Below are 18,290 nucleotides of genomic sequence, written 5' to 3' on the forward strand. Positions count from 1 at the left end.
CACAAACGGCCAAAAACATGACCTTCCTAACTCGATGAGATACTGTCCAATCCAAGGCCATAGGCTAAAGGCCAAACAAGAACTCGAAATACACTTCTGAACTGCGGGAACAGTTGATGTCAAGAATACAGCAGCTATTGGTGCGTTTCTTTGCGTCGTTTGCAAGGATAATGTCCATTGGGGCTTGAACCACCGACCAGAGCATCTTACCAACATCCTAAGGCATGGTTTGAACCATGGCTAAGGGCCCTAGGCCAACCACAATTCCAGCCAATGCCTACGACAATACAAGCTTCACCAGAGAACACACACATGGCACGTGTGGGGGTGTTGCTTGTTTTGATGTCAAATGAAGGAACCAATGTCTATGAGGTTAACCATTGTGGTGACCCGGGCTCTAACTCAGTTCTTTTCGGGATTAAATGGATCTGTGAGAAAATATGGGTCAAATTTTCGCTTTTTAACATTAATTCTAATGTAGATAAATAAGCATAAAATCTTTACTTATTATACAAACATACAAACATGTCTTGTGCTAATACAAACATATCTCTAATGTTTATTACAAACAATAAAATACAAGTAGTACAAGTCTAGTCTGACACCACTAGTGATCTTATGCGCCCGTAGTCACCACTCTAACTCGAACTCATCTCTGTCGTGACCCAGATCCTGCCCCACCTGTTGTTATGCACACATACAGACATAACAACAGCCGGAAACTCCGGTGAGAACAAATCCCAGTATAAAACATGTATGCATGCATATGCATAATAAAATCATGAAATACAATATCATGCATGTGATCTACATCATAGGTATTGGAACTTTTCAAGTTCGCAATCTTGATTTTGATGTTAACAAAACTTGTTATTTTGTTTCTAACATATTTACTCAAGTGTGAAGTTGCAAACACAAGAAGCAAGCTGAAACTGAATTATGCACAAACTGAATTTCTGGCGAGCTTCGGTATTTTGATGATATCTCTCAATTGAATGATCCAAATGACAATCCGCCAATTGGACTGATTAGAAAACTCAATTTGGAACAAATCGTATTTCACGTCAGTTGGGCAAAATCGGATGTTATCATGGTCTAACTGATCGCTCAATCACCGAACTGATCACACGAAAACAACAATCAGTTGTGTTTGAGCAGCTGCTGTATTTTGGTCATATCTCTCAGCTCGGTTATCGAAACGAAGCGATTCAGTATGCGTTGGAAAGATAAGACAAAGATCTACAAATCATTCTTAGATGTCAAAGTCTGAATCGAAGCTTACGATGCTGATAAATGACGATGAAGTTACTGGTTCTGCACAAACTGAAATCAGCTAGGCTGATTTCAGCACACCAGCTGAAACTGAACCAGTTGAACTGAACCAGACCAGCTGAAGACCAGTTGAACCAGACCAGCTGAAACTTAACCAGTTGAACTGAACCAGACCAGCTGAAGACCAGTTGAACCAGACCAGCTGAACTGAACCAGACCAGTTGAACCAGTCCAACTGAACCAGTTGAACTGATTGACCAGTTGAGTTGACCAGTTGACCAGAGTTGACCAGTCGGGAAAAAGTCCAGCAAGACGAATTTGACCGTTGCAATCTCGGAAACAGTACAGAAACTTTCTCAACGGTCATATTCTTGTGTCTAACGTATATAACAATGTTGGAGCCTATAAATACAACATCTTGAAGATCAAACAACAACTTTGGAAGTGGATTCAAAGCATGGGCACTTAGCATGAATATATCAGCTAGTTGAGAGCACAAGCCCTTGTGTGAGGAAACATTTGAGATGTACACTGTAACTGATAAATTCCTCACACACAATCACTCACACATATACAGAGAGTTTGAGCTGAAAAGTTTAGTTGAGTGAGTCTTTACACAAAGACGTAAAACATTGTGTTTGTAGTCTTTGCATATGAGACATTAAACAATATGCTGATTGTGAGGTGCTGCCTACAATCTTGAGTGCTAGGAGTTCAGTTTTAGGCAGTGGGTAAGTCCTAGCTGAATGGGTTTGTACAATGAGTTGTATAAATCAAAGTCTTCTAGTGGATCCTTCCCAAGGGGAAGAAGGGGTGACGTAGGAGTGTTTGAAATCTCCGAACATCCATAAACAAATTCGTGTCTATTTATTTATTGCATTTACTTATGATTTCCATAGTTTTAAAGATGCATTGTTGAAGCATTTTATGTGTTCTTCAAATACCAAAATATTGTACACCAAGTGTTTGATAAAATGCTTCAACTGAATATTTTAACTCATTCAACGTGCATATATTTTAAATGGTTTACAAAATATTTATTCGGTTTCTACGAAGGATTATTTCGAGTATTTTCCGCTTGGTTTGAACACCAAACTCGATTTAATTCATCGGTGTTCAATATTTCAAGAACCTGAGCTATTGTAGCTCAACGATTACCCCCCCTAATCGATCCTATCAAGTGGTATCAGAGCGGGTTGTTCTTGAAAGAACATTGAAACTGATTTTGATGTTTAAAATTCAAAATTTCAGATTTTTTACACATATATATACAAAACTGAATTTTCGCGCAGCTTGCAGCGACCGTGGGAAAAATGGCATATCTCCTTGCTCGAGTGTCCAAATGACGAACCGCTTTCTGCGTTGCAAACTAGACTCATAGAGGTTTACAGCGGTATAAAATTTGCAGCCTAGTTATGCCCCAGAAAATACAGTTTATTCGTTGAAGGCAGAGCATATGTGCTGCTGCAGAAAATGAGCCATGGAGAAAATTGGTTAGTTATCCCTACTCTTTTAAATTTTTCAAAATTTCAAAAATATAGGGGGAGAACTCATTATAGCTTAAATGAGTAGATTATTTTTAGATATTGAGGGGGAGAAAATTTTGTTTAAAATGTTTTGAAATATGACTTTTTGATTCACACAAAAAGGGGGAGAAATATGTTAGTTGAGTTGATTGTTTATCAAAGTTTTGTGATCATCAAAAAGGGGGAGATTATTGGAACTTTTCAAGTTTGCAATCTTGATTTTGATGTTAACAAAACTTGTTATTGTGTTTCTAACATATTTACTCAAGTGTGAAGTTGCAAACACAAGAAGCAAGCTGAAACTGAATTATGCACAAACTGAATTTCTGGCGAGCTTCGGTATTTTGATGATATCTCTCAATTGAATGATCCAAATGACAATCCGCCAATTGGACTGATTAGAAAACTCAATTTGGAACAAATCGTATTTCACGTCAGTTGGGCAAAATCGGATGTTATCATGGTCTAACGGATCGCTCAATCACCGAACTGATCACACGAAAACAACAATCAGTTGTGTTTGAGCAGCTGCTGTATTTTGGTCATATCTCTCAGCTCGGTTATCGAAACGAAGCGATTCAGTATGCGTTGGAAAGATAAGACAAATATCTACAAATCATTCTTAGATGTCAAAGTCTGAATCGAAGCTTACTATGCTGATAAATGACGATGAAGTTACTGGTTTTGCACAAACTGAAATCAGCTAGGCTGATTTCAGCACACCAGCTGAAACTGAACCAGTTGAACTGAACCAGACCAGCTGAAGACCAGTTGAACCAGACCAGCTGAAACTGAACCAGACCAGCTGAAGACCAGTTGAACCAGACCAGCTGAACTGAACCAGACCAGTTGAACCAGTCCAACTGAACCAGTTGAACTGATTGACCAGTTGAGTTGACCAGTTGACCAGAGTTGACCAGTCGGGAAAAAGTCCAGCAAGACGAATTTGACCGTTGCAATCTCGGAAACAGTACAGAAACTTTCTCAACGGTCATATTCTTGTGTCTAACGTATATATCAATGTTGGAGCCTATAAATACAACATCTTGAAGATCAAACAACAACTTTGGAAGTGGATTCAAAGCATGGGCACTTAGCATGAATATATCAGCTAGTTGAGAGCACAAGCCCTTGTGTGAGGAAACATTTGAGATGTACACTGTAACTGATAAATTCCTCACACACAATCACTCACACATATACAGAGAGTTTGAGCTGAAAAGTTTAGTTGAGTGAGTCTTTACACAAAGACGTAAAACATTGTGTTTGTAGTCTTTGCATATGAGACATTAAACAATATGCTGATTGTGAGGTGCTGCCTACAATCTTGAGTGCTAGGAGTTCAGTTTTAGGTAGTGGGTAAGTCCTAGCTGAATGGGTTTGTACAATGAGTTGTATAAATCAAAGTCTTCTAGTGGATCCTTCCCAAGGGGAAGAAGGGGTGACGTAGGAGTGTTTGAAATCTCCGAACATCCATAAACAAATTCGTGTCTATTTATTTATTGCATTTACTTATGATTTCCATAGTTTTAAAGATGCATTGTTGAAGCATTTTATGTGTTCTTCAAATACCAAAATATTGTACACCAAGTGTTTGATAAAATGCTTCAACTGAATATTTTAACTCATTCAACGTGCATATATTTTAAATGGTTTACAAAATATTTATTCGGTTTCTACGAAGGATTATTTCGAGTATTTTCCGCTTGGTTTGAACACCAAACTCGATTTAATTCATCGGTGTTCAATATTTCAAGAACCGAGCTATTGTAGCTCAACGATTACCCCCCCTAATTGATCCTATCAATAGGTTCCATAGTCTATGAAACATATACAAGCATGCAATGCAAATCAACTCATGTCTTGAATCTAATCTAGGGATCCCGGGGTGAATAAGACGCCACTGTCTGTTACCTACCCTCCAATCGGGGTAACTGTACGTCTTATTCCTAGACTTCGGTCGTGTCTATATCGAATGTCTACAATCGGAGGAAATCTGCTCCTATGCGTCGATACCCCGAACGTCTAGTTTTGACAAATCTGTCAATGACTCTCCTATCTCAATGCTTGAATATAAATCTATAAACACAGCATTATCATATCAGGAGATTTGAACATAATCTATAAACAAATCGTAACATATCAAAAGATATAAACATTAATAAATCTAGTATGTGATTTTGTTGGGAAACTTTAATCAAATCTGATTCGAGTCGTGTCTTCCCTATAATCACATGATTATACCTTTCTTGTCGTAGGAATTGATCGGGATCTTGAAGTCGAAGATTAATCTGTCAATCAAATCTGAAATGACAATGCAATGATGCTTTCTATCAATATATCATTCAAAGCAACTCCCATCAAGTCTTGTATAATTCAATAATCAGTCTCGGTATGAATCGACAGCATAACGGTGTATTTCTTCGATACCGATAACTCAATAACATCATAATCAATCCAAATCAACTCATAATCTCATCAAGACATCCATACATATACTGAAATCTGTATAATTCTCACATAGTACATGCTGGAATCTCATATTAATCGCATACGATATCTGATAATTAAACCGATTGCGATTATGTTATGTCAATGAGCTCAAGAACACACATTTATAAGCATATCAGAATTTCCCCAACATGTAACCTTCCAAACATGTTGAAACTGAAATATACTTACATCCTCTTGTAGCCTTTGAAGCAAGGAACAAGAATATCTATTTGAATCAAAGTTTGGATGTATAAATCTTACCAATTCGCAAGCGTAACACCTAAGGAATTGAAGCTTCTCCCTTAGTTCTCTCGCTTCTCAGCTGATGGAAATGGTAAAACTGAAGACTCAGCACAATTAAGTATATATACCATGCCATGTGTCATCATAAGAAACAAAGGTGGCTTTCTCGCATGTAGCACCGCGGGTGAGGTCCTCTTGCACCACGGGTGCGCTCATGCTTCAGCAACTCTTTTATTTTTCTAAAATCATCGACCGCGGGTGCGGTCTCATCGGCACCGCGGGTGCGGTCTTGACACCGCAGGTGCGGTCTTGTTCTTACCGCGGGTGCGGTTTCGAAATGTCAAAATTAGGCACCCTACTGGACATCCACCGCGGGTGCGGTGACTCCTAGCACCGCGGGTGCGGTTTATTTTGAATTTGAGATGGACCGCACCCACGCCTAGAATAGGAGTGCACCGCGGGTGCGGTTTAGCTTCGGCCTGCCTTTCCAAAAATCAGAACTTTATGACCGCGGGTGCACTCCTATTCTAGGCGTGGGTGCGGTCCATCTCAAATTCAAAACTCTAATTTCTCATGTCTTTCTCCCCTCATTGCACGTCATGCATTCTCCTATATTCCGAGTCTCACGTCAATGAAGACTAATAAATCTCGAGCCTTACAACCATGGTCCATGCTAGACATGCTAAGGTGTTGTATGAATCATGGCTAAGGGCTAGAAGCCAACCACAACCCACTTGACACCTCAAAACCGAAACTCAACACACTCAACACAAAACCAGAATTTAAAACCAAAGGGGGCTGTTCTTGTTTGTTTTTTTTTTTGAAAACCGACAGGACCATGAACCAAGCCATGAAAGGGCATCTTGGTCACGTCCTAGAAATGTCAAGGAAATGTTCTAACCATGGCTACAGCCCCTTGGGCAGCCAAGATCAGAACACTTGCCTTAGACAAGCAACACAAACAAATCGAAACTCATACATTGCCATAAGAAGAGTTGCTGTCAAATCTCTTCCTCCAGCGTATAGGGTCTGTTACCAATGGAATAACACGACCCTAACATGCCCTAGTAAATTTCTAGATGCAGCCTTGGGTGCCTGGAATCGATCCAAACTCTTGAAACCACAAAACCAACAAAAACGTGAAGCACAAGTGGGAGGGCCAAAAAAATATTTACAGAATTTTTATAACACTTGCTGTACAATTTCGGTTTATGCTCCATGAAACATGACCATATTATGTTTTAAATGACTTATATGGCTTGATTGAAGAGAAAAGAAACTATATACATGCCTTGGATTTGTTTTGAAAGAAAAACAAATGAAACGACGACGCGGTGCGGAGGAGACGGAGCGTTCTTCTTTTGTTAATTTGTACTTTTCTCTCTTGCTTTTCCCTCTAGCACTCTTTGTTTTTTCCTCTCAAATGTTCTGAAATTCAATAATATGGAGCGGAGAATGTCTAGGGAAGAGAATGGGAAGTTTGCAAGATAAAAAGGAGAAATGAATCTTGCTATCTTTTGAGTTTGTGAGATAAGGAAATAACAATGATATGATTTGATTGAGGGATAATTAAAGGTGTATGGCCTAATTTTTTTCATTCAAAGTAGGGTAGAAAATTGCTTAATTATTAAGTTACTTGGTGATTAAAAGGTTGGGGGATTATCTCCTAAGGAAAGAATAAGGAATGATATCAAATGTTGAGTTGTCAAAACAAATCTTTGAATTGTTTAAGAGGACCGAATTCTAACTTTTAAAAATGGGTAAAATATTGCTTAATTAATAATTATTGAGGGTTAAAATTGTGGGAATTATTCTACCAAGAAAATAGATAAGGAAAGGAAATAAAAGTTTGTGAGTTGTCAAATTTTATTCAATCTAGAATGGTGATGGCCAAAATTTAGCTTGATAATGGAGGGAAAATATCGCTTAAATATTGTATTTTAAATCTTTAGTGTTTTATCTACCTAATAAATATTTTAGTGAATTAATAAATTAATTATTGAACCTAAATGAACTTATTTACTACTTACCTCAAATTACTTAAATAATTCCTTAAACATTATTTTACATTAAATTAACTTATTATTTATCTTAAATAAATTCTGGGAATGTTTTCTTAATGTTAACTTTTATCTTAAAACTCCAACTTCAGTCCGGCCTCACTTAATTAACTGAAAAGATAACAACTAAACTACTGCATAAAATAATTAAATTTAAAAAAATTTAAATCCTCATGCAATAAAATCATTTTAATTTAAGTACTAGAAATTATGCATGGTTTATATGTAGTCTTATTAAACGGGTTCTACAAAGTACTTCATAATAAAATAAAGCCATGCAATTTGAACATAATTGACACGTAAAATAACATAGGCATAAATAAATATGATGTGAATGTTGGATCTCGGTTTTCTCGTGCACTAAATGAAACGAGAGTTTAAAAATTTGTTTTATTTTGACAATCAAAATATATTTGTTTGATCCTCGTATGTTTTTATAATTAAATATTCATAGGGTGTTGAAATTTTATACCTTTGGTGAACGATTCACAATTGGCTTCAACTAATCCTGTATAGGCAGATATAGCTCTTGATGAATTCCCTATGAAATTTCTTCAAAAACCCTTTTTTCTTCAATCTTTCTATCATGTCCACGACTGGAAGATTTGTTCCTTTTTCAAATACCACTACATTATTTGAAAGAATTTTTTACATAGGAGATCGAAATTTGAGAGGTGGCTAAAACTACTTTTCAAAGGAGAGTGGCCGAAAATTTCATGCTTGGGAGAGGGGATTTTCGAAATTCATGAAGGTGGAGGCTAGGGTTATGGCTTCATAATTACCTTTTATAATTAAGCCATGACCTAATACACATAATTAACTTTAATGAGCTTTATTAATTAATTGTGCTAGTCCAACTCGTTTAATTAATTAATCAAAGTCCATTAAGAACTTTAATAATTTAGTATGTTTGACTTGTACTCCTACAAGCTTATTAAACATTCTTCCCACTATATTTAATTTAATTTAATATAAACTCACCTTTTGAGTTTAATAAATTAAATCCATTATAAATTCAATATTTGAATTTAATATTTAAATTATGAATTCAACTTCTTGAATTTATCAGCTCCAAAAATATAATATTTAATAAACTCAAATTTGGAGTTTAATAAATTAAATTCTCAAATTTTATAAATTAAACTTCTTAAATTTATTCTCTCCAAATTTCATAAATTCAACTTTCTGAATCTGCTATCTTATAAATTCAAATCCTTGAATTTATTTTCTAAAAATTTAATTATAATAAATTCAACTCCTTGAATTTACTCTATCATAATATAAATTCAACTCCATGAATTTATTCTCTTAATGAGACAAATGATCCAGTGCTTGTGTGACCATCAATGGTTCAAGGATACAGTTAGCTGTGGGTTCACAACTCCTTGTGATTTAGGGCATAATCCTTTATTCGGGCATACCCTAATTTGCCCCATTCAATGCATCAACAATTGATCATGAGAATGTCAAAAATCATATTCTGAGTAAATACATCAAACCATGGTAAGAGAGTCTAGTATCATCGCCCCATGATTCCCTAGGAATCACTGATAGTTCATGCAAGAACCAGTCAATTATGATTAACGTCGGTCCCTTTATCTCATATATCCCGATCGAATCTACAACCATTGGTTCATCGAGGGTTGCATATTAATTTGATAACTATGAGAGACATATAAATAATGGCATCGCATGTACTATTGGAGAAATCCTCCTCCAACGTACATCTCAGACTCTGGCTAGAGATTCCACGAACTATTATTTCATCAGATCAGATAGGATATCCACACCCGTAGGTGAGCAGTGAATCGCCGACTACAATGCACTGGCTCCTACATGCGTCGCAACTGTACCCAACCTCACCACCTGATGACTCTTCTGGAGCCGATAAACGAGTCAAAGCACCATCCCAGCATATAGAGCCTCAATTTTATCCCAGGTTGTAAGGACTAATGGTTGTACAATCATATTCACGGACTTATCCTCTCGATGAATGATAACCACTTGGAAAGTCCAAGAGAGGGTTGTTTGGTATAATCATCATATGAATACTCATCAGCATGTTTGGAAATCTCTATGCTCTTTCCAAGAAACGCAGTACACAACATCACATATGCTAGTCTCGAGCTCAAGCGACCTTTATCCATGTTTAAGGCGGCTGAATCGTCTAGGAACAAATTAAGATTATACAGTGTTTACAAATGAGTTTCAACATCGAATTACGATTCATTTGTATTAAAGTATAATCAAGGACTTTATCTATGCTGATTGCATGAGTATACAGATAAAGTAAAACAAGATCATAAAAAGTTAAATTATATTAAATAAAGACTGTTTATTATACTTGACTCAATAAATTCCCTAGCCAATCTTTGGCTTGCAGGGCATATATACTCTAACAGTGAATTCGCTGCATAAATAATACAAAAAATGTGCTCCGAGTTTGACATAACATAAATATAATCATTTTTTCGTAGAGTTCTGCTCAATGAAATGTGGCATCATAACATAATTTGTTTGATCAAACCAACACCACAACGCTTGTCTGGCAAGGATCACCACTACCCTTGGAGTGGATATTCACTACCAATCATAAGATAATCATAAGATAAATTTGAAAGATCCCTGGACTTGTTCTCTGGCTTCCAGACCCGTACATGTTTACTTTGGCCATAAGACAACTTACATACCTCAAATAATATTTTTGAAAGTTATATTTATTTAATAACGGCGTGGTTCTCGTTGAATCGACCTCTGGACCCGCTGTCGCCACTTATAACTTACAATTGAAAACATCCCATAAACTTACATCTCACTCGTACGACTCCCTAATTAAATAAAAAGACTCAGGACTTAGCCCCACAACTCGAGACTCGACTCAACCTTGACCAGCAATCTAGCACACTTTCCATAGGCTTAGGATAACCTCAAGAATATCACCAAACCATCTTGGAACAAAACAAACAACTATAGTCTCTATTTGGCCCCTTTTTGACACGTTTGGTCCTATACGGCCCCAAACATACCATGATTCAAACCAACCCTTAACCAAGCCCTAGACCATGACCTTAGACACTAATCAAGCCACATATATGGTCCTTCCCAACTCAGGTCACCTGTCGATTCCGGGGAGTAGCCGGACGTGACATGCCCTTATGCGCGCTATAGGAACGTGCTGTCTCTTTTTGTCTCCAGTGACTTTCCTACATGATCAGCCCATAAATGACCAATACCAGACCTAACTTGAAACCATAAGACATGGTCTAGACCCTATCCAAGAGCCCAAACCTGCCCCAACAAGCCGAGCATTAAGAACAGCCCCCACGCGCAGGCCAGTGCCGCTGTTGTGCTATGCCTATTCTTTTGGTGACCAGACCACTTCCGATCCGTCAACTACTGATAAATAACATCTAAACACATCCTAATAAATCCTCATACGTAGTAAAAACAGCCTAGACAATCCACACGAAGCCTACGCATAAAAAACTCATGAAAAGTTGAAGGATCTTGCGCATAAAAATTTCAGCATGCAAATTCAATATCTGATTCAAATCTTTCTTGTATAAAAATGTTTTCATGCATAAATATCATCAAACAACAGTATATAACAAGATTGATGCGTAAAGAAAGGTTTGATACATGTCTTTGCGTATAATCGCTCGAACAAACGATCACCGATGCGAGGAAACATGGAGGATGAACGGAGAATAATTGGTAAATGATTTCCGTGACAAAACTTAAAATCTCACCAAAGTATGGATGTTGGAGTGGAGAAATGGTGGCGGCTGCTATCGAGCCAAAACCCAAAAAATTTCGTATGTATGTGTCTGCGCGTGCGTTTGACTTATTTTAATTTTTTTTTTAAAAAATACTTTGGAATTTAAATACAAACTAAAAAATTTAATTAAAGCATAAAAAAAATAATAAATCATTAAACATCATGCTCATGAATTAAATCTCCTAATTTTGAAGTTTGATAATAAAATGATTTAAAATCTTTTAATACATATAAAATTTAAATTTGACTTTAAAATGTTAAAATTTATAAATCATTTAAATTAACTAATTTCATAGCTTAAAATAAAAATCTTGTGGCGCCCGGTTTAGGAATTCATAATTATTCCCTTAATAGGTGCCACATTTACCTTCAATCTTTCTATATTGAACTTCTATTTTTATTTTTACCATTATTATTATTAGAAAGATATTGTAGATAAAATTTAGAATATTTTCTACAAAAATTTAAGGATTATCTACAAATATTTATATTCTTATTTCAAATATGTACAATTATTTTACAGCGGAAGTCTAACATTCATATGTACAATTATGTTACAGCGGAATTTTAACATTCATTTATAAACAGATCATCTCAACTTTCAAATACTCTTATTTAAGCTTCAGTTATTTTCCTCTTGTTCAATTCGGGGGTTCCTGTGTCTGGAAATTACAATAGACGAAGAGAAACAGAGGGTTAAGTCTTTGAAGACTTAGTGAGTTTAAACAATATATGTCTTTTAAATAACACTTCATCATAACTATACATGAAATAATAGGAATAATAATTTAGATATTATGAATGATATGCAATGAAATAATAGATAAATGAAAATTCCATAAATTAACATTGGTGGCTCTAATTGAGCACTTTTTACGAGCCGGGTGAACCATTCTCCGGACCGAAATATTCGGTGCGCGTTGTTCAGATGAACCATATACCCGGGACTTTTGACCCGTTGTTCATTGGACTCATTTTCCGGGCCGAAGCCACGTTGTCCAGTGGACTCAATTTCCGGACCGAAATCCGTTGTCCATGACTCCATTCATTCATTCATGATATATCAATCCATTCATAAATATGCAAGAAAATATATCAGTAATTGAAATGAACAGTGGATGATATTTGAACATTGAATAAATGTTATTGAAATTTCCAGGCCAAATGCCAAGGGCTTTAATAGAAGAATGAATAGTAATTTCCTCACCTGATAACTTACAATTTAGGCTTGATTAATACTCCGAATTCCTGGAGCAAGTCCTAAAAGATATTATGAATGATATTTATGTGTTAGATTTTTAAAGTAACTAGCTGATCATTTCCAGATTATTTTTTGTTCAAAATTTAATCCGGTTAATTTTAATTAAATTTCAAAAATTCATATTAATTAGAAGGTATATCCAAACATTACGAAAGTTGGCCAAAAAGTCGGAAATAACCTCAGGAACGTTCGGTCGCCGGAAGATCGCCGTTCCGGCGGCGCGTGGGGTACACGCGCCGATGGTGCCGGCGCGTGGCTGGCCGTCCGGCGGCCACGCGCTGCCCGTTTTTTTCCAGCATGTGTAACTTTTTATGATCTTGAATTCTCTTATTGAAAGTTTTGCCAAATTCCTAACCGAACGATACCAGATTTAAATATCGTCCTATGATGAACTAGGGTACTCGGGCATTCCGAAAATGTTAGTTCCGGTAATATTTTGGGATGACGGGCAGTATGTACCTCATCTATGCAACAAGAGGTACAACTTTATTATTCAAGCCGACATCTAGTTTGGTGTGTAGCTATAAGAAAAATGAGCGAAAAGTACCTAGCTTGAATACGGTATACCGTTGCCGTTTTGCGGAATGTCTTTGATTGATTTTCTGGTTTTTTAGCGATCCTTTTGCGTCACCTCCAGTGCTATATTGCTTTATGATATGAGGTAATAGTTGGTGATTTATCGGAATTTTTCGGAAAGAGTATAGCTTTTCCTTCTATTTTTTTTCTCTCTTTTTCCTTCTTTTCTTTTCTTTCCTCTTCTTTCTTTCTTTCTTCCTTCCTTCTCTTTCTTTTCTCTCGGCTTATACGTGGTTTGGAGGAATGGAGTCAGTTATATATAGCCGAATTTCATGATTATCCTTTTATTTTTATTATTATTTTTATTTTTTTTATTATTATTATTTTATTATTATAATTATTAATTATTTATTAAATAGAAAAAATCTCATGTTTATCCAAATTTAATATTATTATATTCGTGTATCTAATTATTGAACCTAATTATCTTATATTGAACTTAAAAATTATTGTAATTAATTACTTAATATATATGTTAAGTTTAATTATAATATTTTATTATATTTTGGTATTGGATTTCGGAATAAGCAGCTCATAGTGCTTGATGAATTTTTAAGTGTATTGTGATGTATTTTAATGTATTTCTGGATACTTTGGACAAATAAAATTTTTCATGAAAAAATAATATGATAATATTTTAAAAATGAAAATAGTATACTAATAAAAATGAATTTATGCACCTTTGTTTTTAGGGTGTCACAGTATCTCCTCCTTTTAAAAATCTGGTCCCCAGATTTAAGAGTTATTGGAATAAATGAGGATATTGACATCTCATATCTTTCTCTGTTTCCCCCGTTACTTCTTCAATGTTGTGGTTTTTCCATAAGACTTTTATCAACTGAATTGGTCGACCACGAAGTTCCTTTATTCTTTGGTCCAAAATCTTCACAGCTTGTTCTTCATATGTTAGATTTTCTTCCAGATCTATCTGTTGGTGGTCAATCAATTGGGCTGAGTCTACTTTGCATTTCTTTAATTGTGATACGTGGAATACGTTATGTATACCAGAGATATTTTCTGGTAAAGATAGACGATAAGCCACAATGCCTATTCGTTCTATCATTTCAAAGGGTCCTACAAATCGAGGATGCAACTTTCCCTTCTTTCCAGTATGCTTGATTCCTTTTCTTGGTGATACTTTTAGTAATACGAAATCTCCGACTTCAAATTTCAAATCTTTCCGCCTCTTATCTGCATAATTTTTCTGTCGACTTTGAGCTGTTTGTATTCGTTGCCTGATAAGTTGTATTTTGTCGATAGCTTCTTGTATAATGTCAGGCCTTATTGCTCGTTCTTGTCCATTCTTTGTGCCTCTTCATTCATCCATATCCAAGTTAAGAGGAGAGCGACATTTTCTTCCATATAATGCTTCATATGGCGCCATTTTTATTGAGGATTGATAACTATTGTTATATGAAAATTCAACTAAAGGCAAATTTTTTACCCAGTTTGCCCCAAAATCCAGCACACATGCGATAGAGTTCAGCCAGTTTTTTTCCACCCCATATTTGTGACTTATGGGTATGAAATGTGCTGACTTGGTCAAGCGATCAACGATTACCCATATGCTATTAAAACCTCCTGTGAGCTGGGGTAATCCGGTCACAAAGTCAATAGTTATTTGATCCCATTTCCATTCCGGTATAGGAAGTGGTTGCAAAAGACCTGCTCTTCTTTGATGTTCAGCCTTTATCATTTGGCAAGATAGGCATTGTGAAATGAAATCTGCAATATCTCGTTTCATTCCTTTCCACCAGAAGTGTTTTTTAATCTCTTGGTACATCTTAGATCCTCCTGGATGAATGCTGATCCGAGAATTATGTGATTTTTCCATTATTTCCTTTTTCATTGAGCTAGGCACACAAATACGGTCATGATAACATAGTATTCCTTGTGAATTGGTGACGAAATTGGAATCAGTACGGAGTTTTGAAACTTCTTGGTCCAATTCTTGATTTTTCTTAATTCTGGTATGAAATTCAGGTTCAATTCTTAATACGACCAAGTGCCCACGAGAATGGATGTGCACCCATTCTCTTACTTCTTTCATTCCCAAACAAGCCATGCTAACCTTTTTACTTAAAGCATCAGCCACTACATTAGCTTTACCTGATTGATAAAGAATGGAACAATCGTAATCTTCCAAAAATTCAATCCATCTTCTTTGCCTCATGTTCATCTCTTTTTGAGTAAATAAATACTTCAGGCTTTTGTGGTCTGTATAAATATCAAAAGTGGAACCGTACAAGTAGTGTCTCCATTTTGCTAATGCAAACACAATTGCTCCTAATTCCAGATCATGAGTGGGATAATTTAACTCGTGATTCTTTAATTTTCTAGATGCATATGCAATAACTTTATCGTTTTGCATTAATACACATCCAAAGCCTTCTTTTGAGGCATCTGTGTAAACCACAAATCCTTCTGTCCCTTCTGGTAAAGCTAATACAGGTGCACTGGTAAGCATTGCTTTTAATTTGCAAAAACTTTTCTCACACTTATCATTCCACAGGAAAGGGTTGTCTTTGCGAGTTAGCTGTGTCAGGGGAACAACAATTTTCGCAAAATCTTTAATGAATCTTCGGTAGTATCCTGCTAAGCCGAGAAAACTTCTAATTTCTGTGATGTTGATTGGTTGTTTCCAGCGAGATGTGGCTTCTGTTTTTGAAGGATCTACTTCCAGTCCTTTCTTAGAGATAAAGTGGCCAAGAAATGACACTTTTTCTAATTAAAATTCACACTTACTGAATTTGGCATACAATTGATGCTCTTTCAAAGTTTTGAGAATCAATCTTAGATCTTGAGCATGTTTCTCATGACTTCTTGAAAATATCAAAATGTCATCTATGAATATGACAACGAATTTGTCCAAGAATGGTTGAAATATTCGATGCATCATATCCATGAAAGCTGCAGGATCGTTGGTTAATCCGAATGGCATTACCACAAACTCATAGTATCCATAACGGGTATTAAAAGCCGTTTTGGAGATGTCACCCTCCTTAATTCTCAATTGGTAATATCCTTGTCGCAAATCAAGTTTTGAATATACTTGAGATCCTTGTAAAACATCAAACAATTCTTCGATATGCGGGAGAGGATATTTGTTTTTTATGGTAACATTGTTAAGTTCTCGATAATCAATGCACATCCTTAGAGTTCCATCTTTCTTTTTGACAAATAATACAGGAGCACCCCATGGAGATGTACTAGGCCGGACGTACTTCTTGTCCATGAGCTCTTGTAATTGAAGTTTTAATTCTTTTAACTCTGAAGGTGCCATTCTGTATGGAGTTTTAGATCTGGGTTGTGCTCCAGGTATTAGATCAATGGAAAACTCTACGTCTCTCTGAGGAGGTGAAGTATTGATCTCTTCATGAAAAACCTCTGGAAATTCTTGTACAACTGAGATTTTTGAGATCTTGAGTTGATCTTTTGGCTTATTTATCAAATAAGCTAGAAATCCTTGTCCGTTATCTTTTAATATAGCCCTATCTTCTGTTGTTGATACTATTCCCATGGTATGGTTAGCTTTGGAAATGATTGGATGAGAAGTTTGAAGATAAACTTCTTTTGTGTAGCAATTGAGCTGGGCTTGGTGTCTAAATAACCAGTCCATTCCAAGAATAATATCATAGTTCTTGATTGGTAATTCAATCAAATCTGCCAGATATTCTTTTTCTTGGAAGTTTAAGGGGCAGTTTTTGTAAATGATGTCAGTAATCATTGTTTTCCCTAAAGGTGAGCAAATTTCGAAGCTATATGGTAGCTGCTCAAATAACAGTGGTAATTTACGCACAAAAACTTTTGAGATAAAAGAATGAGTAGCTCCTGGATCAAATAAAGTTTTTGCAGAACTGGATATTATGGTAACAGTACCTTCTACGACTGCAGTGGGGTCAACTTCCTCCTCTTGGTTTCCTAAGAGGGCATAGGCTCGAGCAGGTATCTTTGGCTTTGTTGTGGGTTGAGTCTTTTGCGTTCTTTTTGGACAATCTTGAATACGGTGTTGCTCACTTCCGCAAATAAGACATTTCCCACCTTTTCTCCAGCACTTTTCTTCTTCGTGATTTGGTAATCCACAATATCCACACTTTTTATTGTTGTTTCTTGGAACTTTTCCTTTAACAGCTTCTCCTTGCTTGACTGGTTGTGTTCTCTTTTCAAATTTTCTTTTCCGGTTATCCTCAAAAAGGTTGGGTTTCCCAATTTTCTTTTCTTCTTCCTCTTTTTTAAGAAGTGTCTTGATGTCTTCTTCCACTCGTAGGGCTTGATTAACAGCAGAAACATAACTGGTAACTTCTGTGGACAGTGTTGCCCAACGAATATCGAGCTTTAACCCTTGAACAATTTTTTTCATTTTTCTTACCTCATCTTCCATGTAGTGTGGTGCATAATGTATAAGACGGTGGAATTCTGCCTCATATTGAGCTACGGTCATGTCACCTTGGACTAAATCCATAAATTCGCGTTCTCGGGTATTTAATATAACTTGAGTTATATATTTACCTTCGAACTCTTGCAGAAAATTTTCCCATGTTTTTGGGATGTGATTCTTCGTCCACTTATGTTCCACTGTACGCCACCAGTTATGAGCTGCTTCTTCAAATAAGTAAGTGGAAAAGTTCACTTTTTGTTCTTCAGAGTAATTGAGAATAGAGAATATTTTATTGATTTTGCTTAACCAAGATTCTGCTTGATAAGCATCTGGTTTTCCTTCAAACTTTGGCGGTTTGAATCTCAAAAATCTCTCAAGAGCTCTATCATTCGTCTCAAGGTGATGTACTTGAGCTTGATCATTAGGTCGTTGCTGATTTTGCTGACAAAACTGCACAAATTGATGCATTATTTCAAACATATTTTGTATGTTTTGTTCTTAGGGGGGATTGTGTTGAGCGTTTCTGGAATTTCCACCAGTTGCCGAGTTGTGGCCATCTTGAGGGGGAAAGTCTTGTCCGATTCTGGCTTCAGTACTATTTTGTGAAGACGTCATTCTAAATACATAAATATAAAATATGAACATATCTTGTAATGAATGTACATAGTTATGTCAGAGGGTAGACAGTCAGTTTTATTTATAA

General features: G+C 36.1%; 1 protein-coding gene across 1 annotated transcript; it reads right to left on the reverse strand.

The window, feature by feature from the left end:
• Positions 1 to 14,524: 14,524 nt before the first annotated feature.
• On the reverse strand, positions 14,525 to 18,055 carry LOC140806932 (uncharacterized). The gene is made up of 3 exons (XM_073163500.1): positions 16,397 to 18,055; positions 15,451 to 15,745; positions 14,525 to 15,318 (listed from the first exon to the last, which is right to left on the reverse strand). The coding sequence occupies exons 1-3, from the start codon at positions 18,053 to 18,055 to the stop codon at positions 14,525 to 14,527; spliced, it is 2,748 nt and encodes a 915-aa protein (XP_073019601.1).
• Positions 18,056 to 18,290: the final 235 nt, after the last annotated feature.

Source organism: Primulina eburnea, chromosome 1 (assembly GCF_022965805.1).
Source record: "Primulina eburnea isolate SZY01 chromosome 1, ASM2296580v1, whole genome shotgun sequence".
Classification (NCBI taxonomy): Eukaryota; Viridiplantae; Streptophyta; class Magnoliopsida; order Lamiales; family Gesneriaceae; genus Primulina; species Primulina eburnea.

Bases quoted from the DNA above. Each gene is read 5' to 3' on its own strand.
- LOC140806932 (XM_073163500.1), bottom strand. From the start codon at position 18,055: ATGCATCAATTTGTGCAGTTTTGTCAGCAAAATCAGCAACGACCTAAT. The intron at 15,746-16,396 runs GTATTATTTGTC...CCCCTGACACAG, and splicing joins CATCTCCATGGGGTGCTCCT to CTAACTCGCAAAGACAACCC. The intron at 15,319-15,450 runs GTTCCACTTTTG...TTTATCAATCAG, and splicing joins ATGGAGACACTACTTGTACG to GTAAAGCTAATGTAGTGGCT.